Consider the following 27,287-nt stretch of genomic DNA (forward strand, 5'->3'; position numbering starts at 1 on the left):
AGTACTCCAGAGGAAATAGTTGTTCCAGTCTATCTGCAAATTGCTGTTACAGCAAGGACGATTTTGGCCTCATGTGTGCCTGCTGGATGTTGTCTTGCCACAGGCCCTGGCTCAAAGACCCCCACTGAAGGACTGTGGTGAGTGCTGGTGCCAGGAATGCAAACCATCTTCTCCACTTCCTCTTCTGGCTGTTCCAATGATCCCTCAGGCATCTGGGCACAGACCCCCAGCGCCTCGTCCATGGCTCCATGCGTACTGGGTAGGCCAGTGCTCAGCAGCACACTTGCTGTGGCTGGCAGCTGCCCATGCTGACAGGGTGGGAGTCTCAGCTGGAGCAGAAGGAGAGCAACCAGTGGGGCTGGAAGGTCCCAAGAGGATTTCCACTCTTTCCCAGCACAGTGTATGCCAGGTCAGTCGTCAGGTTTTTGCAGGGCTTCCCTGTGTTGTTGCCCTTTCAGTCTTGCTATAGATCAAGATTCATTAGGGAGGAAAATGAGGATGATCTTCCTATTGGTTTTCCAGCTGGATGGGTTTGGGAAGCATCACATATGCTTCCATGGACCCTGCATCTCAGCCACTTTGTTTCATCTTCCCTCCACATCTCTACTGTACCACTGTCCTGTTGATCCCTACAGCTGCAGGACCCGTCAAGCTGTCACTCTTCATCACTAGTAGGGCAGCAAACAGCTCAGAGCTCACTTCTCCAAGCTGCCCCAGGTCCAATGCTGGGAGCTGTGTGTGTTTGTCCCACAACTGGCTCCCGTCTTCCCTCCACTGCAGTTTTGCGGGGCTGTGGGTAAAGATGTAATTTCTGACCCCGTTATGCATCACCATAGTTCCTTTCCAGATCTGGGATTTCATGTTATAAGCCATGCTGTACCTGTCTAGTGTGCTGTGCCCTGACAGAAGATGTGGCCCTTGGTGGGCTTGGATGCTCGGAGACATGTTGCTGGTTGGGGTGGCAGCATCACAGCCTTGCTAAGATGGCATCGCAGCCTTGTGATGTCACCTGACCCAGTAAGTGGCATACTTTGGAGAAGCAGGGTGGTGCAGGGGCTGGACGGCATCTCTAAGTATCAATATCAACGGTCACAAACATCTCAAAGTAGCCAGTGATCACAGCAGTGTTGGTGGGAAGGGATCTTTGGAGGTGTCAAGTCCAATGTCCCACTTGGAAGAGGTCTGTCCTCAGCAGAAGGCTAGATCAATCATGGCATTGTCAACACAGCCATGACAACCTCCATGGTTGGAGACCCCACTTCTCTGGGGGTTCCTGTCTGAGCACTGCACCACCCTCCTGGAGAATAAATTTTCCTCCACATCTAGTTCAAACCATCTAAACTGTTGGCTCTGTTTCTGCCCATATCACTCTTTGATGTCCATCCAGCAGGGCTGGCACTGCAGCACAGGCACCATTGTGGTCATTAATCCTGTATGTTACATGATGATCAGGAGTGTGGACAAACCTCCCTTCTCTCCCTGCTCAAGGGAGCTGTGAAGCTCTGGGTGGGCTGGGAGGGAAGCCTACCCATTCCCAGCCTATAGGAAGTGGAGACTCCCAGAAAAAAATTCTGGACACTGCTGCCCATCCCCATCCTAAAGAAGAGCTTGTGTCTGCAGTGTAAAACAGGGCTGCTCCAGCATTCTGGGGGAGCTGCCCCCATGGTGCCCATTCCCAAAGGAGCTGCCATATGTTTGCATGGCAATGTGGTTGGGTGGGACTCCCATGCCTGGAACGGGGTGAGGAAGGACACAGGGACCTGTCTCTGCTCCAGTAAGATCCTCAGCAAACCCTGCTGGGAGAAATGCTTCCTCTGAAGCTGTGCTTTGGGTTTCTCCTTCATCAGAAACCTTAAATCATTGCCTTGGAAAGGAGCGTTGCTTTCAAAGACCTGTCTTCCAGGAATGAGTCCCTCAGCCCTTCTGGATGAATGCCGATGCATTTGCTCTGCATTTATGGACAAATAAGAAATAATTCAAGGTGCCTTTCACTCCTTCCCAGCTTAGTCCTTCAGTCACTAGCTATAGAAAAGCTCTCAGCCACAGTCATGAGAAGCAGAGCTGGATATCCCAGAGCTTTCCCCAGGGAGGCAGGAGCAAGGCAAGGGAGGCAGGTCTGTGGGTCCATCACTGCATTGAGCCTTTCCCCACGCAAGGCTGGTGGGTGGTGCACTGTCTCCAGTGCTTCTGCCAAGCAGAATCCCAAGTGTAAGAACAGGATAGTCAAAGGCCGTGTGTGAGCCAGCAGGAAAGGGAAGAAAAAATTTCTTTACCTTATGCAATATAAGAAATTAGAGGAAAACTTGAGTAAGATGCTGGAACTCTTAAGTAAACTCTGATACCTGTATCTGTCCATCCACACTTCTCCTGGTTGTGTTTCCATCCATCCATTGATTCACCCAACTATCCATCTGTCCACTGCCACAGCCATTTGAACAGCCAGCCATCCACCCAACACTACTGCCATTTATTGTCCTTCCATCCCTCCTTCTCTCTGTCCCATCTGTGCCCATCCAGCCTGCTCTCCATCTGTCTATTGTCACACACATTCATCCATTCACTCATCCGTCTTCATCCACTTCTGCCTATCTGTCTGTTTATCTGGTCTCGTTCCAGCTAAAGGAATCCCTCCTCACATAGATGTGTCATCTCAGGTGTTCTTCCCTCTTTTCCACCTGTCAGTATATTCTCTCAACTTTTTTAAGACCATTGAAATACACTTTTCTGATCAGCACAGTTTACCAAAGGTCCCCCTCCTTGGCTAGTGTCTGAAATGGTCCTGAGGCATCCCAGCAGCATCTTACTCACTACAACCCAGTTTTTCCCTGGGTGTTTGTAGCACACCCTTTCCCAGCAGGGGTAACATCTCCAAAGGTGCTGTATCCCTGTCAGAAGTAGGTGTCCTGACAGACCATCTGCAGGAGGGCTGAGATCTTCCAGGCTCTCCTCTAGGGCCCAGCTTTACCCTGGGGCTCCCTCCTTTGCAGGTGAGCTTAGGCTGTGGGCTTTCACACAAGGAATGGCTGGATCATGCCCATGTGGTCCCACCTATCAAGGGGACCCAGGAGCTGATATCTGGAGAGGGAGAAAAGATCAGGACAGGCCTGAGGGCTGCTTTTCCCATCCTGCTGCACCATCAGCTGCCTGCAGCAGCCCCTGGCTCACTGGGCAGCTTGGTGTTTTAGTGCCCTGGGTGGTATCTTCTGCTATGAATTTATTTACTTAGTGTTCCCCCTCCCAAATGCTGACATCCACAGCATCTGATGGACATGGATTTCTATAATTTAATCACACTTCATGCAAAAATACCCACTTCCTTTTGCTTGTTTTGCTGCCCCTTATTTTATTAGGAGAAAGAGCAATCAGTCCTTCTCTATTTGTCCTCTCGTGTCACCCATCATTGCTAAGATGTCTGTCACATCCCTGCTTGGTTGTCTCCTTTTATGAATAAAGGGTTTGAGTCTACTAAACCATCCTTATGTAGGATCTGTTTCCAGCCTTTGCTATTCCTATTTCCTTCTTCTGCTCTATTTTCAGTGTTGCTGTACTCCTAACAGCATGGGGACAGGTTTGTTCATGGCTTTTATGTTACAGTGTTTTCTATTTTGGGTTTGGAGTCTTGGTCACCAGTGAGCTGATGTTTTCAGGGAAGTGAGTGTGATGACTCCAAGGTATGTTTCCGTGAAGGCTGTGGCACATTTAGAACTGTAAGTGTGTAGGGGAAGCAAGGCTTCATTTTCTCGGTGTGGATCCCACTGTGCATGTATCGACACAGGGTAACTGCCTGGTGGGTCTGTACCATGATGTCTTTCTGCAGCACTTTGGGACCCAGCTGTGATTGGGCTTCCCTGACAGCCTCAGCAACACACTGTCTTCTCTCACTGCCTTGACCCCCTTTTACCTGTGAGTTATGAGGGTGTTGGGCAGATCTGATCCAGCTCTGATCTCTGTCAAACTTCACCAGGTGATGTCTCCTACTGCTGTATTTGACAGCCTGCTCTCACCTTTGGTCTTGTGACCTTTAGCTGCTATAAATCCCTGCAAGGACTTTCCCATGTGTCAGGGCTGCTTAGTTTCCTTGGAAGGCACCTTGTCAAATGTGTTTTTGAAGCCCGAGAGTATTTTGAGAATTCAGCCACCCTTGTCTCTGCACGAAGGCTTGATGAAGCCTTGAAGGAACCTTATCTCCCACTCATCTGCCTGTCCTGCTTCACCCCGTGTCATGCACACACACACACGTGGTTTTATCCTTGCCACATGCAGCTCAGCACAGCCAAGTGTAACAACATGGGAAATATTCAATTGCTAAGGATCATTAATGAATGTCAGCTCCAGCTTCTGTCCAGAAACCTGAGAAAATTCAATTAGGCAGCTGGTGCCCAATGAGCTGTGATGCCCCACTCGTGAGATGCTACATCAAACAGCTCAGCAAGGCATCATGTTATTGTGGAGAGAGTAGAAAACCCAGACAGGGAGACAAACAGCACTGAATGCACTAAGCAGCTGCCCCTTTCCAAAGCATGGCACAGTTGGGTTGCAGTCCTCCTTCCCAGTTTCCTGGATATAGAATTGCAAGGAGAGGTACCTGCTTCCCATCTCTGCTAGGAAATATGTGGAGTTTGCTGGTGACAAGTCCTGGGGCTCTGTCATCTCTCTGCTGAGAGTTCCGATGCATGTATTTGGTTTGTGTCCTCTAACAAGTGATGTAGATATAGGAATGGCAATGCCTTGCTGGTGTGTGTCTCTGGCCATGCTGTGGGATGTTTACCTGAGGAGCCATACAGCTCCAATGTGTCTCCTCCATGATAAAGGTCAGAGGACACCATCCTGCAGGTGGAGGTGGTCCATGGATACTGATCCCCTGGTATTTGTCAATCTAGTCTAAGGTTAAAATAAATAATTACTAGGTCCAGGAGGAGAACTCAGGCTTCCATGGCCACCTACACAGTGTCAGTCCATGCCCCAGTCCTTGTCTTACTTCCCAGATGGGATGGTAAGAACCCCTTTCCAAGGCAGCCATGACCACAGGCTCTGAGCTCACCCGTTTTTCTCCCCTTTCTCCCCACAGACAGCCACACCCAATTCGAGCGGGTAGGTGCAGACGTGACCATGAAGTGTGGCTCCGTGGACTGGGATGCCGCTGTGACCTGGACAGTAAATGGCACCGACATCGACGAGTCCCACCTGAACGGGTCCTACCTGATCCTGAAGAACGTTGACCTGTCGCAGAGCGGCCAGTACTCCTGCTACGAGGGCTCTGCCTGGCACCTCAAATACCAGACCACCCTGAAAGTGGGAAGTGAGTACCCCAGCATGTCACATTGAGAGGGACAGAGCCACAGTCTCTGCTCCCATATTGACTCCTCATAGCCCCCTCCTGCCATGCCAACCCCTCTACTTTCCATACGTACAGTCAGTCGTCAGCTGCACACCACCATATGAGCTCCCTATGGCAGACTGATTCTGGCTGGAATCAATCCCTCCACCTCAAACTTTTCATCAAAGCCAGTAGGTTAAATGATGCCTTGGGAATAATTTGGGAAGGGATGTAGCTTCTGCATCCAGCCATGGGCCACAGCAACCATCTCCACAGGTGGAAAGAGTTGGGGCTGAGCTGTCAGAGAGGATTGCAGTCAGGAAGGAGAAGGCGTGGCTGGGGTTACTGCAACATGATTGTTTCAGAGGAGCAGCCAAAAGATGCTGGTGATCCCTGTGTATTTGCAGGGTCCTGGGTGCGCAGTATGTTGGAGGACAGCTCCACATTCCCCAGCATTTTGCATATCTTAAGGACAAGATTCACGGATTCACAGGTCTCGGTGGGGGGGTGGAGGCGGAGAGATAAGAGTTGTGCCGTATTTCACATGATGCTGAGAGCTGATAGCAGCTGTGTGTTTTAGGGGCTGCTGTGTTTGTAAATCTGATAGCAGCTGTGTGTTTCACAGTACAGCGTCTACAACTGGCAGCTGTGGGTGTCTGGGAGCACCAGCCAGTGTAGCCGGCTCTGGGATGATTGCTGCGGAGGATACTGCGAGGCACCAGCTGGAAGCTCTGCCATCTAGGGATGCATCATGTAGGTGGTTGTATGTTTCCAGGTTTGGAAGACACAGCAGAGCCTTTCTCTACTCCTTGTCTCACCTTCTGCACCTTGCATCAGAGCCAGGGTGGTGTTTCCGTTCTAGACCACGGAACAGGGGCAGAGGGTCACAGGAGGGTCTGCGTAAGCCTTGAAAATCAGGCAGGAGGGGTTCACTGCACCTATTGAAGAGATTTTGGAGATGCTTATGGTGCCCGACTCATGGTTTAGCGTCATCTGAGGGGGATCCTGGCACATAGGCCAAGGAGTAGGAGTGCTGAAGAAGCTGAAAAGCGATGTGAGAAGCAGACAAGGGGAAGCAGTCAGCAGAGGGCAGGGCTCACACCAGCGAGCAGGTGTGGAGGCTGGGAGCATGGCAGACAAAAAGGCCACTGCCTAGCAAATGAGTTGGGGGCCTCTTAACTGCTCTATTGGGATGAGGAGTGTTCACGAGTAGTTCAGAGGCAGAACAGGCAGGAGCTGGGTGCAGTGTGGGCAGCAGCACAAAGAGGTTTTGCAGCTCCTCTGCTTGGGCATGTGCTTGTCCCATCTAGGGAAAGGTCCCAGGCTGTGACAGTGCACGAGGGGCTGCAGCCCAGGTCTGCAGGAAACGAAGGTAGTGGGGAGGGGACTGCAGCCTCCAACCACCTCCTCTGCAGCTGTGGCATCGCTGTGACTCTGCAATGGCTCCTCCATCTGCTAAGCACCTCGCTAATAGTAATCCCTGTCAATCCGCTCAGGGACCCGTGGGAATTGCTCAACATTAGAGCCCAAATCCTGCTGTTTCCTATTACTGTGTGTTCCCATTTGCTGGAGACTTACAGCCCCCCTAAGCGCTGGGCAGCTGAGGAGACCAGTTGGACACTGGAAGGGCCCACCAGCCCCAGGGGATAGGGTGACAAATAAATAAGCGAATGTCTGGTGTTGTTAACACAATTAACTGTGCAAGGAACTAATCAGGTGAGACGCTTTTAGAAGTAATTAATTTAATTGCCTGGATTTTAATTTAATGTTCTCTGTGAGGTTTCTTTTCCCAGCGCTGCCACCCCCAGCCCCTGCCTGCATCCCCCTCCCCACCCCAAGTTTCCTGGCTCTGCTGGGCATAATTGATTCCCTGGAGGTGTGTGGGTGTGGCTTCATGCAAAGGAGTGGGTTTGGGAGCATCCCAGGAGGGGATGGAGATGGAGACGGGCTTGGGTGTGGAGGTGGAGATGGGTGACTCATGGGACATTTGTAGCATGGCCCTGTGGTAGCATCGCTGCTGTAGCTGAGTGCATTGGGAGCCCAAACCTGGGATTTGAGGGATCTTAGACTTGTTTCATTTCAATTGCATGGGAAATTAAATGAAAACAGGCCTATGCCTGCATTTTTCTCTTTTACTGGGGCAACAAGAAAGTTGACTGCAGTTGGGAGAGAGGGACTGGAGGCTGTGAGTGGAGAGTGCTGGAGATCTCATTAAATAAACGACGGTACCTGAAGCGTGCCCCACAGGCAAGCCAGGAGTGCTCCTGAGCATACAACACCACAGGAAGGATGTGGGGAGGGAGCGGAGAAGGGTCGAGGACCGGGAAAGGGTGTCAATTAGCAAAGCAAGCTCTGTCATGGGGGTCAGCGAGCACAGGGAAAAAGGGAGACCTGCCAGGAGTCAAGCTGAGTGAGACCTTGCAGAGGAAATGAAAAGGGGAGTTAGCCACATAAATACAGAGCAAATGAGGAGAGAAGAGCAGAGCTGGCTCTGCAGACAGGTTTCAGGGGAGATTAAAAGTAAGCTTGGCAGAGCCCGATACCAAATGAACCCTGCTGGGTCTGAGTGGCGATGCTGAGAGCGCGGGCATCGTAAGCTAAGGGAGAGAAGGGAGGATAAAACCTGGAGATGATCCTCTGTCATGGAGGCACCTTCAAAGAAGACAATGCATTGAAAGCTTGGGGAACACCTCATCCCCCATGTGAGGACATCTGTTCATTAGCAAGGCTCATTAGCAGCTGAGAGGTCAGTGGTGGTACCCAGGGCTGTGGGGAGAGGCAGTGTGTCTCCTGTGCTTGAGAGAAGGAAAAGTCCTGATCAGACAGCCTGACCCCACAGCACAGTGGGGCTGTGGGGCACGCTTGGAACAGGGAGCAATTAAAAACACGGAGACAAATGGAAAATGGGAGAAAAATACAAGAGGGGCTTGCCAGGGATATATCACACCAAATTAACCTGATAACTCTCTTTGATAAGGGAAACAATTTTCTAAGCCCAGAAATGCGGTCGATGTAATCTGTCTTGACTTCAGTGAAGTATTTGCTATGATGCCACATGGGAAATTATGAGTTAAACCAGAGAAAATGTGGATTAGTATGAGAATTGGAACACAGCTTAGGAAATAGCTAAGGGGGATCAGACTGTGCTGAAAAGGAGAGCTGCTGGGAGACATGGTGAAGCTTCGGCATCAGCGTTTGGACCACTCTCAGTGGTGTTATCCATAATGGCCCTGGCCCACAGGGAGCAGGGGTCTCCCATGGGATGTGTCAGTGGCTGTGGGGGTACCCAAGGATATCTGGGGTGGGGATTTTTTGCTGGAGGGGCCAGGATGCTACGTAATGGTGCAATCACAAGTGTTAAGATGTCTCATCAATGGGCTTCATCAGGCAGGGAGGGAGGACACAGGTAGTTCTTTTGGTCCTTGGGGTGGGGTTTGACACCCAGGTCCACATCATGGAGGATGTGGCCAAGAGCCCACCAGCACCCTGCAGAGGCTGGAGGTAGCTGGGCTGTTTTATTCCCTGCAGAAATAGGGACACTGTTGCTCATCCAGTGGGACAGTGTGCATCCAGGTATGATAAGAAGGAAATGCCCGCAGGCCTGCTTATCCCTAAGGGTCCCAAATCACCCATCTACAGGGTATGAATCAACCCTAGCGTAAATTGGCCTGGGGGAAGCTGGCACTACTCCAGGGCACTTGGAGCAGTGATTTCTTGGTCTGCCCCATTTTTCAAGCAGCCAAGCAGGAGGTAAAGCACAGGAGAGCAACCAGGATGCTCTGTGTTTATCTTCAGTGATCACCTGCCCTGCAGCCTGGAGAGCAGCAGATGCCCAAGTATGGCCTGAAGCAGGAGATGGGTCCAGGTCTTTTTGCACACCCGGCCTGCGTCTCTGGCCTGAGCCTGGGGCTGAGCACCAGGAGCAGGCAGGAGGGAGGGGAAGGCTCTGGGTACCAGGAGTGTGGTGCCGGGCTCCTGGCTGCCCCCACAAGCCACAGCTCTGCATTTGGAAACGCGCAGCCGGAGGGCCCGGGGGTGGATATAACAAAGACGTTGGGAAATAATGCACTCTTGAGGTTTGGCACACGGCTCCGTGCGTTACAGAATGTTATAAAAATACTGCTAATGGGCCAGAGAGGAGTGGAAACGCGCGGTGGAAAGGCTGCCAGAAGCCGGAGAGCGCACATGGGAGTGGGGAGGCCTTGTGTGAAAGAAGGGAGGGAGGGAGGCAGCCAGGGCAGGCACCCTCCTTCCACTCCCATTCTTTCGTCCTGTTTTAATCTGCTTATCTCCATCCCAACACAGCAGCTCTGTCCGTTTGTCCTTCTGCCCAGCTTAGGGGATGCCCAAGCCCTGCCACTCATCACTCTGCCCACTGCCTAGCAAGGTGCTGCCCGGTGGTTTGGAGTGCAGGCAGGGATAAAGTCTGTGTGGGAGAGGAAATACAGCAGAATCTCCTCCAGCAGAAGATGCACAGGTCGGGATGCAGGCAGTGGAATCACCTACTGTGTCACAGGGGTGCTGTGGGGGTCTTGTAGCCTGGTGCCAGCCCCAGCCCTGTCCCATGGGCATCACTGCCTCCTAGGCAATGAATGGTGGGAAAGGGACTAGGAAAGGGACTGGCAGAGGACAAGCAGTCCCAAACTGGCCTGCTTTCCTCCGTGTCTGTCACTGCAGCGCCTGGCGAGAGAAAGGGGAAAAAACATGCGGTTTGACGGAAAATGACATGGAAAAAACAACCGAATTATCAGAAAAACAAACAAAGCAAAACCAGAGAGAAGGAGGGAGGAAGGGACAAACCAACAGGAACCACATGTGAGTGGGGAGGCCAGGAGAACCCGAGTGTGCTCTCTGGACTGATTAGCAAGCAATCAAGCATTGGCCACTAATAAATAATCAGAGCCTCCCTTTTCTCTGTCTTAGAAGACTTTTTCCTCCCAGCTGGGCTCCAGCTGCAACCGGAGGATTGTACTGCAAGTTTGCATCTATTTTTTGTTGCTGTTGTTTTTAAACCAGTTTTTCTTTTTCACTTATTGCAATAAAGAAGAAAAAAAAGAACATAGTGACATCTCCATGTATAACATGCACCTCTGCATCCCAGGAGTGGAATGCAGCACCAGGGCAGACGTGAGCATCTCATGATGGGCACCAGCTAAACAGTGGAGAAAGGCAGTGCCGGAGACTGATGTATGCTCACCTGCTTCCATGCGTTGATTTGGTGGGAAAAATTGCAGAAGGGCACTGTCAACATGGCATCTTGGGAGAGCAGAGGTTTGGCTGGCCCTGGCAACCAGTGGTGAGGGTACCCTGCCTCGGAGCAGGGTGCCTCTGGTCAGGCCAGCACTCCTGCCACTCGCACAGACGCTGACGGAGAAGGCCTGGGCTTGGGGTCAGCGTGTGCAGATATTTCCTCGCTTGTGTCCAGCGATCTGTGACACAGAGCTTGGTTTTTGGCTTTTCTTTTAAAAAAGTCCTTCTGATGGATTTTTCCCTTATGACCTTATCCAATCCCTTCCTGTGGCGATGTAAACTGAGGCTATTTTGAGAGCAACAAGTTAAACACGACTGCAACCGTTCCCTGGCACCAGGGCCAGCTGGCAGGGAGCAGCACCCGCCCCTTTGATTCATCCCTCTCACCCTCCAAATGTGCTCCTGCCCCTTGGGGATAGGCCCACTCAAGGTCAGCCCCAAGGCTGTGCCCAGGCAGTGCTTGGGGCAGGACTACATTAATGTGGACCAAACCTATGGCAAGAACGGAGCTAATAAGTTTAAATGACTATTGGTATTCCAGCATCAGGAGGTACACCCCAAAGCTGTTGGGTTTATTGCTACGGATGGGTTTACTTTTCCCCATGTGCCTACTGGAGGCTGAGTAGGTGCAGTGGTCCTGGGGTGATTCACAGTCAGGCATCACCCCCAGTTCATGAGAGTCACAGAAAGAAAGTGTGACAGACGAGGTCAACCAGCTTGCAGGAGTGGTTCGTTCATCAAAATTCAGCTTTATTTCACGAGGCACACAGGCTTTCCAATCACTGCCTTCCCATGCTGTGCTGTGTTTTTGTGGCTGGTAAAATTCAATGGAGGGACTGTGCTGCCAGTGACTAGATTTCAGGTCTTGGCCCAGCCAGGAGTTGGAAAGGCATACTGGGTAACAGTATGCAAATCACAATCCCAGTTTTCTAAGGAGAAGGCCAAAAAAAAAAAAAAACAACCACCCAAAAAAACCCACCACGCTCCCAAATGCAATTAGTCCTAATCGAATTAGGAGCCGGACTAGAAAAACAAACATGTTTGCAGGCAGCAGGCGACCTTCCTGCCCCGTCCAGCGGGATGCACGCTGTGTGCCGCAGCGGGGAGGGCTGAATGAATCCGTGCCCCGTGGCCCGCGTGTGCACACACCCGTCCGCTTGCACCCACGCACGCACGCACCCGCGCCCCACTGCGTTCCTCTCGCCCTTCCCCTGGCTGGGCTGGGCAGCCAGCCCAGCTGCAGCATAGCAGAGTGATGCTTCTTTGGCTCGCTGCATAAAACATGATAATCTGGGGCAGCCGGTGTCAGAAACAATAAAAATGTCCCCTCTCCCTTCCTCGTGGCTCCCCCCCTTCCCACGGAGGAGCTGGGGGCAGCGAGGAGCACGGTGGTGAGGCCAGGGGAGTGTCACGTGGCGTTTGTTAGAGGCCACAGAGGCATGAGACCACAGTGCTGGCTACTCTGCCCTGGCCTTGCCAGTGCTGTGGCCTGTGGAGCCACTGCCTGAGGGAAGAGCATGCCCAGGAGGTAGCCAGTGCATGCAGTATCCCACGTCCCGTGGCAGGTCCCCATCAGTACCTTAAGGAACATGGCCCCATGCTTGACCCCACTGACTGATGAACTCGTTCCATGTTGGGTGCTATGGAGAGCTCACAGCTCCACCTGAGTCACGGCAGGAGCATCTCATGGCCCGAGAACACTGTGAAGGGGAGAAGGTGGTCATCCCCCCCTTGCCACCCTCCTCAAGTGGCAGAGTTCCAGAGTTGCCGGTAACCAGCCAGACACAGGAATGGAGTGTGTGGCAGAGACAGGCTACTCAAAATGCAAGAGCCCTCTTAGTGATCCTGAGCTTTGGACCTACACGTGAAGTGAGCCCACAGGCTCTCTGTGCATCCTCTCTCCTGCAGCTGGGCTGGAAATAAGCTCATGGGATGGGGAGCCTAGCTCCAGCTGCTGGGCTGGAGGAGAAAAGGAAAAAAGGCTTTGGAGCTTGGCAGCTTCCTGGGAAACCCTCCCTGTTCTTGCCTAGCACAAACACCAAATACAGAAGGCTTCATGCAACACCAGCATCCTATGTCCTGGGTGGATGGCAGCACAGCCTCCTTCTGCTCTCCTGAGATTTGTTTATCCTGCTTAACATGACAAAAACAGCTCTGTAATTAAAGAAGCCCAAGTCCAGTCTAAACATCTTCCCACAACCCTTGCTTTGCAGTGCCAGGAATTAGGGATGCCTAGGACTGAGAAGACAAAGCCTCCTTGGCTGAGAGACGGTGGTCACAGGCTGGGACCCTGACTGCTGGGGTGAGCGGAGGGTACACACACTGGTGCTCTGTTTGCATTGGCCTCTGTGCCAGGAAGGATTTTATCTGAGCTGCTCCTAAGTGCCTCTTGTCAAAATATTTGGCGCAAACTTCCTGCCACCCACCAGCCATGTGTCCTCAGATTCCAGGGTGCTGGGAGGGGAGGGACCGGCCAGGATGTGGCCACCTCCTGTCACTGCAGCAATGGGGCAGGGAGCAAAGTGGCTGATGCTCCACATGCTGCTCTCTCTTCTTCACCCACAGCTCAGTACAGCTGTGGTACTTAAAGAACATCACTGTTTGCTTCCCAGACAGTGCTGAAATAAGAAATCCCACTGGTGTCACCAGCACGGAGTGTAGCTCTTGTCACCAGCCACATGTGCCTATATTTGCAGGCACCCAGGCCAGGTAGTGTCACCAGGGATGGGAGGACGCCACAGTGGGGATCCTGTGTGGCGACATCCCTCCTGCCTGAAAGGAGAAGAGATGGCAGGCAGCAACAAATCCTCATCTTTTCCAAGTTCCCAGTGCTTTTCCTTGTCTCTCTGAAACTTCTGGTGGTGGCTGGGAACCACAGCAGAGCCTGGGCACGCAGTGAGGTGCCAGCCAAGGGTTCATCAGGGTCAGGCAAGATCCAGGGTACTTCGGTGTGAAAGACACTGTCATTAGTTGTGGTTTCCCAAGCGAGTCTGCTGTAAATAATTTAGCAGACTAAGTGTGCTAACAGCGGGTCAAAACAGGGAGCAGAGGACAGGGATCAGAATTTTGGATCTGGAAAGCAGGGAAGGACACTGCAATAAAGTGAGATTATTTTCTTCCTGTTAGCAAGACAGGGTGGTGTCTTCACCCCCGGAAAAGGAGTCAGAGGGTTCCCATGCCCGATGGATCCCTTCTCTCCCCAGTCCCTTCCTGAGCTGTCAGCATCAGTACCAGAGGCAACTACAGGACAATTTCCAGTTGCTCTTGCTCCAAGCACTTTAATGCTGTTTAAACAATTATGCAGTTGATAAATTTTGACAAGAAGAGATAGAAATAGCCTGGGAGAGCCATGCAGTAGAAATGCTCTAAACAGATGTCCCTTTTCTCCCCCTCCTGTGCTCCCTGGGGTTCTTTATTGTTTGCTGCCAACTAAACAAGGCAGCATTTGCATGAGTTGGGATGATGGGGAGGGGGGGAGCAAAATGCCTTATTAAAATGGTTTATGATACCATCCCCAGGGTGACGGCTGCTTGTTTTCTCTGCACCAACAGGAGCTATACACAGCCTGCTGAACACGACTAACAATAAACTGAGTGTCCCTCTCTCCAGCAGCTCACAGGGTACCAGACTGGGCAGCCTGGCTGCTGGTGATGCAGGGGAGTGAGAAGGGTGCAGGGTGTTTGCTGAGAGCAAGTGAGCAATGACCACCTGATGTTCCAAGCAGCATGGGGAAATTTAGTCTTGCTATGGGGACATTGAGCAGAGCCCAGCAATGCATGTGCAGAAGCTCATGGCAGCAGGGACCAGCAGTGGCTCCCCAGTGCTGCATTTTACTCCAACTGAGAGAAGTTGAGGACAGAGCAACTATAAAGCCAGGGCTGGATCCGAGTCAGGTTCACAGAGGAAGCTTGATTTCCTGTGTGGCTGAGCTTGGACATGTAGGAAGAGGAGCTGGATGCTGCTATCTGCCTCTGGAGGCCAGGAGATCACTCAGTGGGTCCATTCCAGGAAACCTTGAGGAGGTTAGGAGTTGTAGCTCAGACCTCGGTGCTCTATTTTTGCTCACGTGGGGCTATCTTGTTCTGAGCATTCCCAACCCTGAATGTTTTTCCTCTCCACAGTTTAACAGTGTGAGTGGCTTTATGTTGAGCACAGCACACCCCAACTCTGCATGTTCCTTAAGGTGCAGCTTTGCACACTGTGGCTTGTCACATGTCATGGGTGCATCCTATCCTCTTGGTCAGGGAAGAAAGCAGAGGGCTGCAAGGAGCCCTCTGCCTTTTGGTTGCTTACTGGATGCTGTGGAACCTGTGTTGGTCTGAGCCAATGCCTGCTCCTGGCAGGCTGGAGCTGTAAAATATGTTGTGTGTATGATGAACGAGCTGGGATTTGTCATTTCTTGTTGTCTTTGCAGTTGACATAGTAACATTCATTTTTTTGGGGAATAATCACCTTGCTGAATCCTTTCCTCTCATGGTGGGGTACATGCTGATGGTGTGGCCCACAGAGCACTTCTCCCACAGAAGTGCCCAAGACAGTATGCGCTCCCAAAAGCATCCCTACAATGAGGTGAGAGGCCAAAGCATCCAGTGCTGCATAGGCATCTCTCTGAGCGCAGAGTGGAGGGTGCTGGCCAAAGAAATGCCTGTGCTGGTGTCTCTGAAGAGGTGGTGTTCTGGGGCACAACGACCTGCCTGTGCATACCTGTGCATCACCACCTGCGTGCTGCAGCATCCCTGTATGCACAGCAGTGTTGTGGCATAGCATGATAGGTAGATCTGTTGCTTGAAAGGGTGCAGTGGATTTGAATGTGCCTGTGCAAAGACGGGATGCTGGCGTGGAGCACCTCTGGCTGTTGTGGGCGCATTTCTGGCTCCTAATTGATTTCCTAATGCTCATCCCTCCAGTGCTGAGTTCGTCTCTACTTCTTTGCATTTGGACCCAAGCCACTACCCTTTCCCTCTGTACCTGACTTACTTGAGTCACCAGCCAGGTGCAGCTGCCCTCTGAAAAGGCTCTTTGGCCTCACCAGCTTCTTCCTCCTCTTCCTCTCTTGCCTTCACTGAAAACCAGGAACATGGACTCCCATGCTGCACTGGTGATATAGGGCAGCCTCTGCCACCTCCCATTCCCCTCCCTGCCAGGGAGAAGAGCCCCAGCAGGGGAAAGCAGGGGAGTTAGAGTCTAAAAAGGCAGAAGTGGAAATTAAGGCACAGACTGGGGAACAATTTTCCAAAGCCACACAACTGCGCTTAAAAACTAGATTAATGATTCAGTGCCATCCTCACCCTACCAGGCTTTCCAAATGGGGTGTGTTGGGTTGGGCACCCCCCAATTCCAGGAGTCCTGGCCACTGCAGCCCACCCCAGGGAAGCAGCACACTCAGATCCCACAGGACTAGGTGTTTCTGTATCACATACACATCTCACAGACAGGGAGAATTCCCCTGTCTCTGGTTGACCTGAAACATTGGATGAAAAATTGGATGTAAGTGGCTAGATAAGGTCCAAAATCAGAACTGTCCACTCCTGGAGAAGAAAGCATGGAGAAGAGAGCATGGTACCATGACCACCCTTGCTATTCACATCAATGCAAAGCAGGTGGGAAAACGCTTCTGGGTTTTTCTGTGCAAGAGCACCAGGCTGTTCCTTGCTGAAAGTGTCGGTGGTGACACCTGGCTTTTGCAAACACCACTGGCTTTGCTGGAGCAGCATAAACACACCAGCAACACTCCCATCTCCTCCAAAGGCTCAGGAGGGGAAGCACCACTTGCGTTTTTAGCTGCCGAGACAACGTTCATGGATGTGATTTTTCCATAGTGGTGCAAGGACTGCTGCGTCAGCCCACAGAGGATGCTGAGGGTTTTGTTCAGAAGTGGAAAAGAGTGGTGGGCTTTTTCATGGGCATTAAAAGGCTCACAAAGCTGCTGTGAGACATAGTCATTTCAGGCATCGCCTTGCAGCATTCTTTCTCTTACTTCCCTGTCTCCCAGCAACTCCCAGCAAGCCTCGGGGATGATTCTCATTGGGGGTGAGCAGAGTAGCTGCCTGGGACTGGTGGTGGTGTGAAGTCTCTGCTGCCACACACCTCCAGGGTGTAAGTATGATGAAGAAAGCAAAACTGCAGGGAGTGCTGAAGATACCTCTTGCAAGAGGGTGCCAGGATGGAAATGCCCCAAACTGTGAGTTTGCACTGGGACAGGCTGGACAAAAAGAGGGCTCTCGGATCCAAGACTGAGCTAGCTCTGCCAAATGCTGCATACATACAACAAAGACAACAGTAGCTCCTTGAAGATTGTTCCTGTGATGTTATTTAAGAAGTGATTTGAGAAGGACCCTGGAAAACCAGGAAAGTAAAGAAGGATGTGAAGAGAGCAGTGGAACTGCCAAAATGAAAAAGACTTAAAATAATCTGTTCAGTGCCTTCAAGGAAAGCTGGAAAGATGCCCTGACTCCCGTTGGTAATTACCTCCAAGCAGGGAAGATGCTGGGTACTAAACCAGCAAGCAAAGGCATAACTAGAGCCAATAACTGGAAGCTGAGCACAACCACGTTTGAATTAGAAATGAGGCTCATATTTTTAATAGAAAAAATGATTAAGCATCGGAACAAACTGCCAAAAGCCGTGGCGGCTGCTCTGTCGCTTGTTATCTGCAGAGCAAGGGTGGCTGCCTTGCTGAAAGATGATTCAGTCAAACACGAGTTATTGGGCTCAACAGAGGGGTAATGGAGGGACATAATGGCCTGTGCAACCCAGGAGGTCAGGTGAGATGAACTAATTTTCTCCCGTGGCCTTCAAGTCTGTGAGTTAAGGAAGGTGCATTTCCCTGTCTTGCAGATTTAGCTTCGCAGTTGCTGTTTCTTTCATCAGATTATGTGACTTGGGTGTTTGCTGGTGCAGAGCAGGGCTGTGAGGTAAAACCTGCAGCACAGGATGCTGTGGGGTGTTTGGAGGATGCTGCATGTCCCTCCTTAGGATAGCGGCCAAATGGTGGCTTGACACTGGGGTGTCTGCAAGGCATAGGGAAGGCAGAAAGCAAAATTTACCAAGATGGGATGAGATGGCTCGGGTCTGAGAAAGCTAAGGAAGAAGAGAGATAGGATGGAGATACTCAAGTAAGCATTAGCATAAAGGAGAGAAAGCTCCTGCAGGCCTCCTCCAAAGGAGGGATTGACAGAGAGCTTTTGATGAGGAGCTGAATGGAGATAATGTGCCTTCAAACGGCATGAACCTCTGCCTCTAGTATGCAGACAGGAGCTTGGCACAGCACGCCCAGAAGCACTTACCTTCCTTAATGGCCAGGGAGAGTCTCCCAGGCCACCCCATTAGGAGCTGCCTCCCCAGGCAAGCTGGCACAAAGTGCTTGGCCAGCTCAGGGAGCAGTTGCGCCACAGGGACAGTGATACCGCCTCCAGCCCTGACACTCTCAGCCCATACATCTGGGTGTAAGGCAGACACTGAGAGTACAGTGGTACAGCACACTGTTTTGGGGTGAGACCTGATTAGTTTGTCTCTTTCTGAAGCTGTCTAACCCCTCTAGGAGCAGGAAGAGCTATGCCTCACTCAGGGGACACTATGCACCTTCACATGGTGCCGTGTCCAAAGGTGCTGACACTGCTCGTGAGGACACAGCCCAGGGCAGGAGGAACTGGTGGCACAGGGTAGCAAACAGCTGCAGTGGGCTTGCAGGTGATCTGGAGATGTGGAGTTTTGGGGTGGCATTGCTTGTGGGCAAAGCAGCACCCACTACCCCAGTCTCCCCACCAGCACCCTGCATGGAGAGGGCAAGGTGAGTTTATACTGGGCAGGAGACCCAGCAGAGACAGAAGAGGAGGGGGATGCAGCCCCAACACAGGGCTCCTGCTGAGCAGCTTTTCCCCATGAAGGAACTAACACAGTGGCAACTGCTGCCAAACATGATCCAGGGCACATAGCAGTATCAGCGGGAAGGAGCTGGCCCTCCTGGTGTTAGGAGAGGGCCAAGTCCTGTTCACCTACCACTTGGGCAGTGCTCCCTGCTTTGCATGAAAGAGGTACTTTGATTGCTGACATCTGTAGACAATCAGATAAGAATTAGAGTTATTCCTCTCGGCATAAATGGTATTTCTAATCTCATAATCCCTTAACATTGTTCTCACCAGGATGTGGCTGCTGCTAATCCCTGAGAGTTTGTTCTTGGGCAAATTTCAGGGAGGCCGGGAAGGTGCAGGAGGAGGGGTTGCCCACCTTCCCTCCCCTCACTCCTGGAATCCCTTCCCGGTGCAAAGCAGGCATGGAACAGCTGATCAGGATGCAGCCCCTCTTGCCAGCTGGAGGATGCTCATGCTAGGATAGAGGCATTTGCGGAGCACTTTCACCACTACTGCGGAGAGTCCCCATGGGTCTTCTGTCCACATTGACCCGAGTCTGTCTCTTGGCTGATCAGCTCTGTGGAACCAACAGCAGGCTCCAGCATGGTTTAGACACTTGGCTGCTTTTCGAAACCAAAGGCTGATAACCTGAGGAATAGCCTGGAGCCTCTATTTCTGTGCTGAAGAGGTACAACAAGGGAAGGATCCTGCTGCTGCGGGGCTGCAAAGTCCAAGGTTTCCAGACAGATGAGGGTTGTAGGTGCTTTGTAAGGACCCTGGGCTGCCTTTTGCCCTAATATTGCATCTTCTTTGGGATCCACTTGGATTGCTCCTTACCCCTATCCTGATGTTGGTGCACTGGTTACAGATGTGGCCTTCCATCCTGGCCACCTTGCAGGCACAGTTAAGGTGGGAAGGGAGCTGAAAACCTCTCACCATTTTCCCAGAACAGTCAGGGATTCCCAGTTCTCTTGTCCCTACTGCATCTTTCCTTCTGCAGCCCAGTCCAGCTGTGTGTGATGGCTCTAGTGGCAGGTGCCAAACCACTCCAGGGGCTTGCACCCAGCTCCCAGTGGGAGCAGGGATGAAATTCAGCCTGAGTGGTACTGGGCTCCCCTGCTATCTGCAGCCATGAGCAACCCACCATGGTGCAGAAGTGGAAATCTGCCCTGGGCACCAACCAATCCCAATGTGCAGGGGCCAAGACAGCATTTTCTCAAGGAAGCAGCTTGCAGTTCAGAGGGCCTGGGTGTGCCAGTCTCTGCAGAAATGGCTCTGTGCCTTTCCTGGGTTCCTCCTCTGTTACAGCACCTGTTGCTTCTCCTGATGCTTCAGTATTTCCCCACTTCTATTCTGTAGATAGGTTAGAGAGGCAGCACAACTACTTCAGCCATGTCTTGGTCATCTTCTTCGTCTTGGCAAGATGAATGTATTGGAGATGGCTTGGTAGCAATAAATACCAAACAAGTCTGCCTCTCTTCATGAGGTTTAAAGAGCCCCATGCTGGTACCACAGGCCCATGGAATGTGCATGCAGTAGGACAGCGGATGCAGAAGGAGGCTGTTTCCCTAGGGAAGCATGCCCATCACTGTACCCTCCGTGTTCCTCTCATAGCATCCTGCTCGCCAGCATCCATCCCATCTGCCATGCTGAAACCTGTCCATCACTGCCTTGTCACTCTGAGTGATTTGCTACTATAGCTGCATTTTCCCATGGAGGGAGAGCTCAGATCGCTGCTGGGGCCAGGGCTCCCTCTTATTCTTCACGGCTGAAAGGGAAGGACGGGGCGTAGTCTTGCAAACACTGAAACATCCCTGGGAAGAGAGGGGTGAATGGTGTAAGTTTGTAGTGAGCCAACATAATAACTGCGCTCTGAAGGGTGGCAATTGGAGAGGGAGCTAGTGGGAAAGTTTGTTGCACTGGGAGATGCTAATCTTCGAATTCCTAACGGGTTTGCCCAGAAAGCAGAAATGAATAGGTTTTGCTATTCACGGGCAATTTTGGAAAAATGCCCTGGAAGTTGGAGCCAGATGAAAATTTTTGTTGAATTTTGTTAGAGAATTAAGCGCTTCTGTTCAAGATTTTGCTCATTTTATTTTTGTTTGATGAGGTTTTTAATTAAATCAGAGGGAGCTCCAAAAGGAAAAGCCCTGGAAACTCAACCTTTCATTTAAAATCACCAGAAGCAAAAAACCACTGCTTTTGTTGTCCTGTTTCTGTTGTGAACAAACAAGCTGCAAAGCACCCAAAATTATCTGAAACTCTTTGGCATGACCAGATCCGTGGTGTTCCCTGGGACAAGGTGCTGTGAGGATAGTTTGCTTCGTCCCCTATTTGTGTGGTCCCTTGGCTGTAAATAGGCATTGCCTGCAATCACTAAGGAGGGTTTGGGTCCATGACTGTGGATGGGTGAGCACATGCAGCTTCTGGAGCTGGTGTGGGTGCAGACCTGCCAGGACCAAACCCTGACGCGCGAGGGGTTGGAAGTAGACAGGTAAATGTGCCCATTGGCACTGGGACTGTGCACCTCTGCCCCTTTCCATGCTAGTCTCTTCCTCCCTGGGATGTTTCACTCTCTACAGGAGTACCATCCCTCTGTCTAGAATTGGGCTTTGCCCTATACCGAATCCTGGCAGAGGACCCCTGAGGTCAGGTAGACATCCCAGCCTTGCCTGGGGGACAATTTCAGCCCCAAGATGTGCCATCTTACTGAAAGATGCTGGAGGGCAGCATCACATCTGCAGCATCACATCTGCAGCTGGAGGGCAGGGGCAACATTCCCCAGACTTTGATGACCTCCAGAAGTGGGTTGTGCCTGTGTTATCTCCCTTCCCACGAACAGCCCAGTCCCTGTCTCTTAAAACTTATTTAAACCAGCCCTTTTTCTCCTTGGGGCTTGGATAACATTGCTGCTCACAGCCGAAGGCCCTCCTGGCTCCACGGTAATCAACCAGGGCTGCACCAGGAAAAGAAGATAATTAAATTCAGGCCCTTGCTTTTTCCCCATCAAGCAGATGCAGCGAGACGGCAGTCCTACAGAGACTTTATCTGGGGCAGGGGGCAGAAATTTCAGTCTTGATCTTCCCCATTGCAGCTGCTGGTATGTGTCCGCTGAGCCGGGGACCCGCTCCCCCTATCCGGCCATGCCTCGCTGGCTTATCATTTCCAATCCTATCAGAAACAAAACTGCTGCTGCTTAATGCTTCATTACAGGCTGTTATGTGTCTCCTGCACTGCCCAGGAGAGCAGCAAGGAGGGCTCTGACTCTATTTAATAACTGTTTCATGGTTCCTAATTGACAGATAAAAATGCTACTAACTCAGTTTCATCGAACATAAACCATGGGCAGGAGCAGCCGTGCCCTTCTGGAGCCGGGGTGGCAGCATGAGTTTTGATCCATTGTTTTGACATGGGAAATCCATAACGTGTCTATCTACCATCACAGTGACAAGTTTAGGACTCACTTTTCCCCTGTGTTGGTTTTGGCTTTTACAACCTAGGGAAGCCGCTGGGGAGGGATTTGGGGAAGGGTGGCCAGGGAGGACAGAGAAATGGTGACTGGTGCTTTATTCTGGGGGGCCATTGCCACAGGGGTCTGCAGCACCCCTGGCATAGTGCTTGGCAGAAAGGATTGCCTTTGCAGCATGTGCCCATGAGGGATCCATGTCTGCTCACCTCAGGGCTGTGCCTCACGAGCAGGTTCCCAGCCCCAGGGCTGTCACCCTGTGGCTGTCAGGCTGAGCCACAGGGTGACAGGGAAGATTCGCCAAGAATCTTCCACCCAGGGAAGATTCGCCAAGACTTTCAGCTCTGGTAGAAAAGGACCTATATGCGCTCAGATGAAACAGGAAAGGATTTATTCTTGTAATTTTAAGATGATGGGAAACCAGGGTGTTTCTTTGTGAACTGTGTGGTTAGCAGGATTGCATCAGTGCCTGAGGGGCAAGTGCCTTGCCCCTTTTTGCTTGTGCAGGTGACCAAGTGACCCGGACTTCTTCCATGCGTGTTGAGAAACTGCAGGCAGAAAAACCGCTGCTGTCCCCAGCAATCATATGGCCACACACACAGGGCCAGGGCGTGCAAATAGTAATGAAGAGTGTTGCAGACATGGAATTCAAAAGCCACATGCAGAACCTTTGGGATTTGCTTTATCAGATCCCACATGAGGCCAGCACTTAAAGAAAGTCTTTGGAAATGAGATTTTACAGGGCTTTCTCCTCCCATCACAGTGTCTGGAAACTTAAATACCAGCTGGGAGTCCCACAGGTACTTGTGACTGCCGGAGGGGTTGAATGGCACCCAGGGTAGAAGCAGCATCGCTCCCGGGTGGCATGAGCAGAGGTGGAGTTGCAAAGGGGAAGTGTTGAGGGCCTGCATCTCTGTGCAGAGCAAAGCAAATCTGACCAGTGCTGAAGGCGTGCTGGGAGGATGAGATGTTATTAGTAATGAGCGCTTCAGGGATAACACAGAAGATACTGATTTAAATAAAAATCACCATAACAGCAGCTCTAACAGTACCCTGTAGGTCATTTGGAGTCGAATCAGAGGTTCCAGTGCTGGCACACTCGGAGCATTTCCTAGCTGCAAATATCACTCCGGAGAGAACCAGGACTGCTGCCTGTGCTCCTGAGCAGGGACAGGGAGGCAGGCACTGTGCCAGGGATGCCTAAAGAGACCCACTGCAGTGAGGTTAGAGGCTGGAGCTGCCGTGAGCCATGAGGGCACACTGTGCTGTTTGCAGCACTGTCAGGAGCCACAGTGCCAGGAGCTGTGCAGGGCCTCGGCAGCCCAGGCTGTCTCCTGCCTCGAGCTTACAGGGATTAACTGCACTGAGGATGTGTGGTTTGTGTGGACAACACAAAGGGGCCCCAGTTGGCTGGGGACAGCTTCAGCTCCTCATCCATGGGAGAGGAGCGGAGTGGTTTCCTTGTCACCCTTCATGCCAAGAGTACTTTTGTCAATAGGGTGTGAAGGGGTCATAAAACACTACCAGCTATCTCCATAGACAGCTAATCCATTGCTATGGATTTGTTATTAGGGAATCTGGCAGACCCTTGTGCAATTCCTTGTAGCTGGCTGTAACTCTGCTGCCATGGTACAGCCACCCGCAACATCAACTGCTTTCATCATGATACGGAGCCATGTCATGACATGCTATTGAAAAATGGAGATGACATGCAACATATTAGCCAAGCTGTCAAGATAAAATGAGTCTCAGCATGTAACAGAAGGATTTCTCCGCTTCAGGGATTTTTGTACAAGGAGTTTTTAGTGTGTTTCCTCCTGATCAGTGTGCTTCCATGAGAACTGGGCATTTTGCAGTGTAAACCTCCTATGCCCTTCAGCTTTCCCATCAAATATGGGCAGACCATCTGCTGGACCTGCTGCACAGACAGCACGGGCTGTGCCAAGGTGGATCTGCATTACCAAATCTCTTGTCACTTCCTGCTCAAGGGAATTTAAACCACCTGGAACAGTTCCCCCTGGGAGGACCCAGCTTCCCCAGGACGAGCTCACAGCCTGGTTCTTGCATCAAGCAGCGTGTGTATGGCTCAATCCACCACATTTATGCATTAGAGTGGGTGACTGGAGATACCAATCCAGCCTAGATCCTGCCCACGGGGCTGTCTTGGGAACATTACAGACCTAATCAGCATCAGCTGCTCTCTGAGGACAAGGCAAGATGGGCAAACTCACCTGCTTGGAATAGCTGCTGAGAGTGGTCAGAGGCCAGGAACTGTGGCTGGTTGCTCTCCACTGCCTTGTGACGGGGTTTCTATAGTACTGCAGTCTCTGCTTGCACTCATACTCTGCACAGAGACAGTCACTCAGGTTTAATGTCCCTGTAAATGACATGTGTGGGTTTTTTTCCAAATCAACATAACCTTCTTGTAGGTGTGGAGCTCCTGGTGCAGTGCTGCAGCCCTCCAGCAGTACCTCAGTGCTCTGCAGCCCCCTCAGGGTGCTCATTTCAACATAGAAAACCCCAAATGGGGCAAAACCAACAGAGATGCAGCACAAGCAGCCAAAATCCAGCTGTCTGGGACTACACAAGTCCTGCTGTCAGTGGGTCCAAGCCAGTGGTAGTATGAACATGGTGTCATACATTCACAGCAGGCATAAGGATATTTCCAGGACTCTTAGAGGCCAGTTTACAATGCTGGGATTCTCTCCAGCCAAACCACTTGGGTTCAGATTTCCACTAACCCATCTCATTTCCTTATTTTTCTGAATCTCCCAGCAAAAATTAAACCATTGGCTGCTTTGACCAGTTCTTTGCCTGGAATTAAATTACTAATTTCTGACCACTGGTGGTCCTGGGTTTGCTTGTCCTAGGGAGAGGGTGGTAGAGAGTAAAAGCAGGGTAACAGAGAGTAAAATTGCACCGAAGAGATTGGGCCAAACAAGCACCTTTGTCCCGGAGTGTGACAAGGTGATTGACCTCAATATCCTTGTGCCATGGGAAAAGGCAGATGCTGCACAGCATCCCCTGCAGCATCCCTGTGATGTGGGATTTAAGGAAGACATGGGGGCCTCTGCTGCCTGCCCTGCTCTGTAGCCCCTGCCAGGGTGCTGCTCTGAATGAATCCCTCTTTGAAGGGCAGCAGAACTCTCAGGAAAGCCTCCAGCCCTGATATAAAGACTTCCAGCATCAGGGAATCCTCTGGAGCCTTTAGTGATCTCTTACAGGTGATAAAATGATGGTCACTGTTTTTATTGGTTGAATCTGCGCAGATTTGGCTTCATCCACTTGGGTGCATGCTGGCAGGTGGAGGGTCAGGACAGTGGGGTCAAGCACACCATCCACACCACTGAGCCACAGCCAGCCTGGCTTTGCACATTGTGCCAGCACTGGCTGACAGAGGCGTTTGATGGGCACCATGTTTGCAAAGTTAAGGGTCTTTCTAACACACATGTATTGGCTGCCCTCCCTGTACAACCATGGAAATGCTGCAGACAGTTGTGTACCCCATATAAAGGGAAGATTTGATTTGCCTTCCCTGAGTGCCTGTCTGTCCCCATCAAGCACAGCAAGAGCAGAGACAGCCTGCTTGGCCCAACCAGTTCTCTCCCCAGTGGTTAAAGATAGATAAAGGCAACTGAGAGCATCAGCCCAGCCCTCCGAGAGGTGACTGTCCAGCTCTCCTTGGCATTCCTGCAGTCTCTCACCAGGCTTGGCTCCCATTGGGCTGGTGTCTCTCCCAACTCAGGGCTTGGGGAGGGCAAGATCTGCCTCACATGCTTCCAGTCTATGACTCAAGTCTTTTAAATCCTACCTTGTTTCATGCCTTGAGAGGCATCCCACGTCTTAAAGGATTCTGTCCATACTGGGGCCAACTTGCCCATCCTGGGTGTAAACCCTTAGCTCAGGCAGAGCTCAGGTGGCTTTCCTTACCGAGATCTATTGGTAGAGTTCCTTTTAATAGCATGTACGTGATGTGGAGTGGGATAAACCACTCCAACTCTGGCTGGCACGTTATAAATCTCAGGGAAAAAAATAATGCAAAGGGCCAGGAGGCTGGGGGGTGAAAAAAAGCAGAAGGAAGAGACTGTTTTCCCAGAACCCAAAGCAGTGAGGGGTGGAGAGCAGGAAAGGCAGGGTTGTACGGCTCGCTGGGGCAGAGTGTGCAGTTGTTTATACTGGAAATGAGTTTCTGTTTATTGCAAGCTATGGTGGGGAGACCACAAAGTGAACGTAAAACAAAATGGGAAGGGTGTGGGAAAAGTCAGGGGAGGGGGAGTGGGTGCCTTTGACAAACTCCAGAAGTCACGTCCAGTAATAAATCAAGCCGGGATCTGTCCCAGGACACAGGACCCAGAACATCTGCTTGGGCTGCAGGGAAGCTGGGCAGGCAAGGAGGGATCTCCCAGCCCTGTCTGGGGCCAGGCAGGAGGCAGGGGCTTGGGCAGCTCAGCCACCCATGGGTGCTGAGCCCGGCAATGCTCGTATGCCAGCAGAGGTGGACCGAGCACCTGGCTCTACCAGGACACATGGGGAACTGCAGTCAGGGCTGAGGGATCTAGCAGGCATCTTCAGTCAGCCTCTCCATCCTCAGTAACCATCCCTTGACTGCTCTGCACCTCCGTTTCCTTGTCTGTAAGGTGGCACAGGGTGCTTTTCTGCCATTTATCACTTTTCCCAAGCTTTGCAGCAAATACTGCATGGGATGGCAACTCCTGCAATGTCTCAGAGCTGGGGTGTGGTGTAGGTGCCACTGGGACCTCTTCCAGGGTAGCAGGAATTGGTGTGATAACAGGGCTGCTGGTGAAATGAGAGACGAATCTCATGATAACCCCACCAGAGCCAGCAATGCATCCGTTCCGTGTACAGACTTTGAAGGTATTAAGTGCTAAGGATTTTGATTTGACATCTGAATCCAGCTGCATTTTTGTGAGAAGCCCTTGCAGGTTACAGCTCCAGACCTAACTTTCATAAATAATCTGTTGTCTTGGGTGTAGTGCTTTGGAAGGGGGGGGGTGAATGTTTGTTTTGCAGATTCAAGCATTTCCCTCCTCTTCTTCCTTTTCCCCTTCCGTGGAAAATGGATCCTATTAACCACTGCAGATGACACAACACATGCCAATACATTTGCAACCCATTTGGCTCATAGTGAGGGCTGCTTTCGAGCTACAGACTTCCCCAAGGGTCCAAGTAAAGCATCGTCATGGGAAGAGAAACAAAAATTGTGTGTCTGCCCTGTGAGTCCTGGCCCAGTTGTTGACTTTCCAGCCCATATTAGTACAGAAAGTAGGAGAGACAGCCACTGAGATGCATGTGTGAGTTATGACCTCAAAAGTCATTTGAATTTCATTATGCTGGGCCATGGTTGAGCTCCTCTGCCGTGATGCTGAGGGTGCTGCTGTGGGAT

At 51.4% G+C, this 27,287-nt stretch overlaps 1 protein-coding gene across 4 annotated transcripts in view; it reads left to right on the forward strand.

The window, feature by feature from the left end:
- The window catches only part of CNTFR (ciliary neurotrophic factor receptor), a 204,552-nt gene that overhangs the window by 141,268 nt on the left and 35,997 nt on the right, over window positions 1-27,287 (forward strand). For all 4 annotated transcript variants that reach the window (XM_027665417.1, XM_027665418.1, XM_027665419.1 and 1 more), the window contains one exon: window positions 5,069-5,299. In XM_027665417.1, coding sequence (XP_027521218.1) covers window positions 5,069-5,299 — 231 coding nt within the window. The remainder of the gene's footprint in view (window positions 1-5,068; window positions 5,300-27,287) is intronic.

Source organism: Corapipo altera, unplaced genomic scaffold (assembly GCF_003945725.1).
Source record: "Corapipo altera isolate COAL_440 unplaced genomic scaffold, ASM394572v1 61045, whole genome shotgun sequence".
Taxonomy (NCBI): domain Eukaryota; kingdom Metazoa; phylum Chordata; class Aves; order Passeriformes; family Pipridae; genus Corapipo; species Corapipo altera.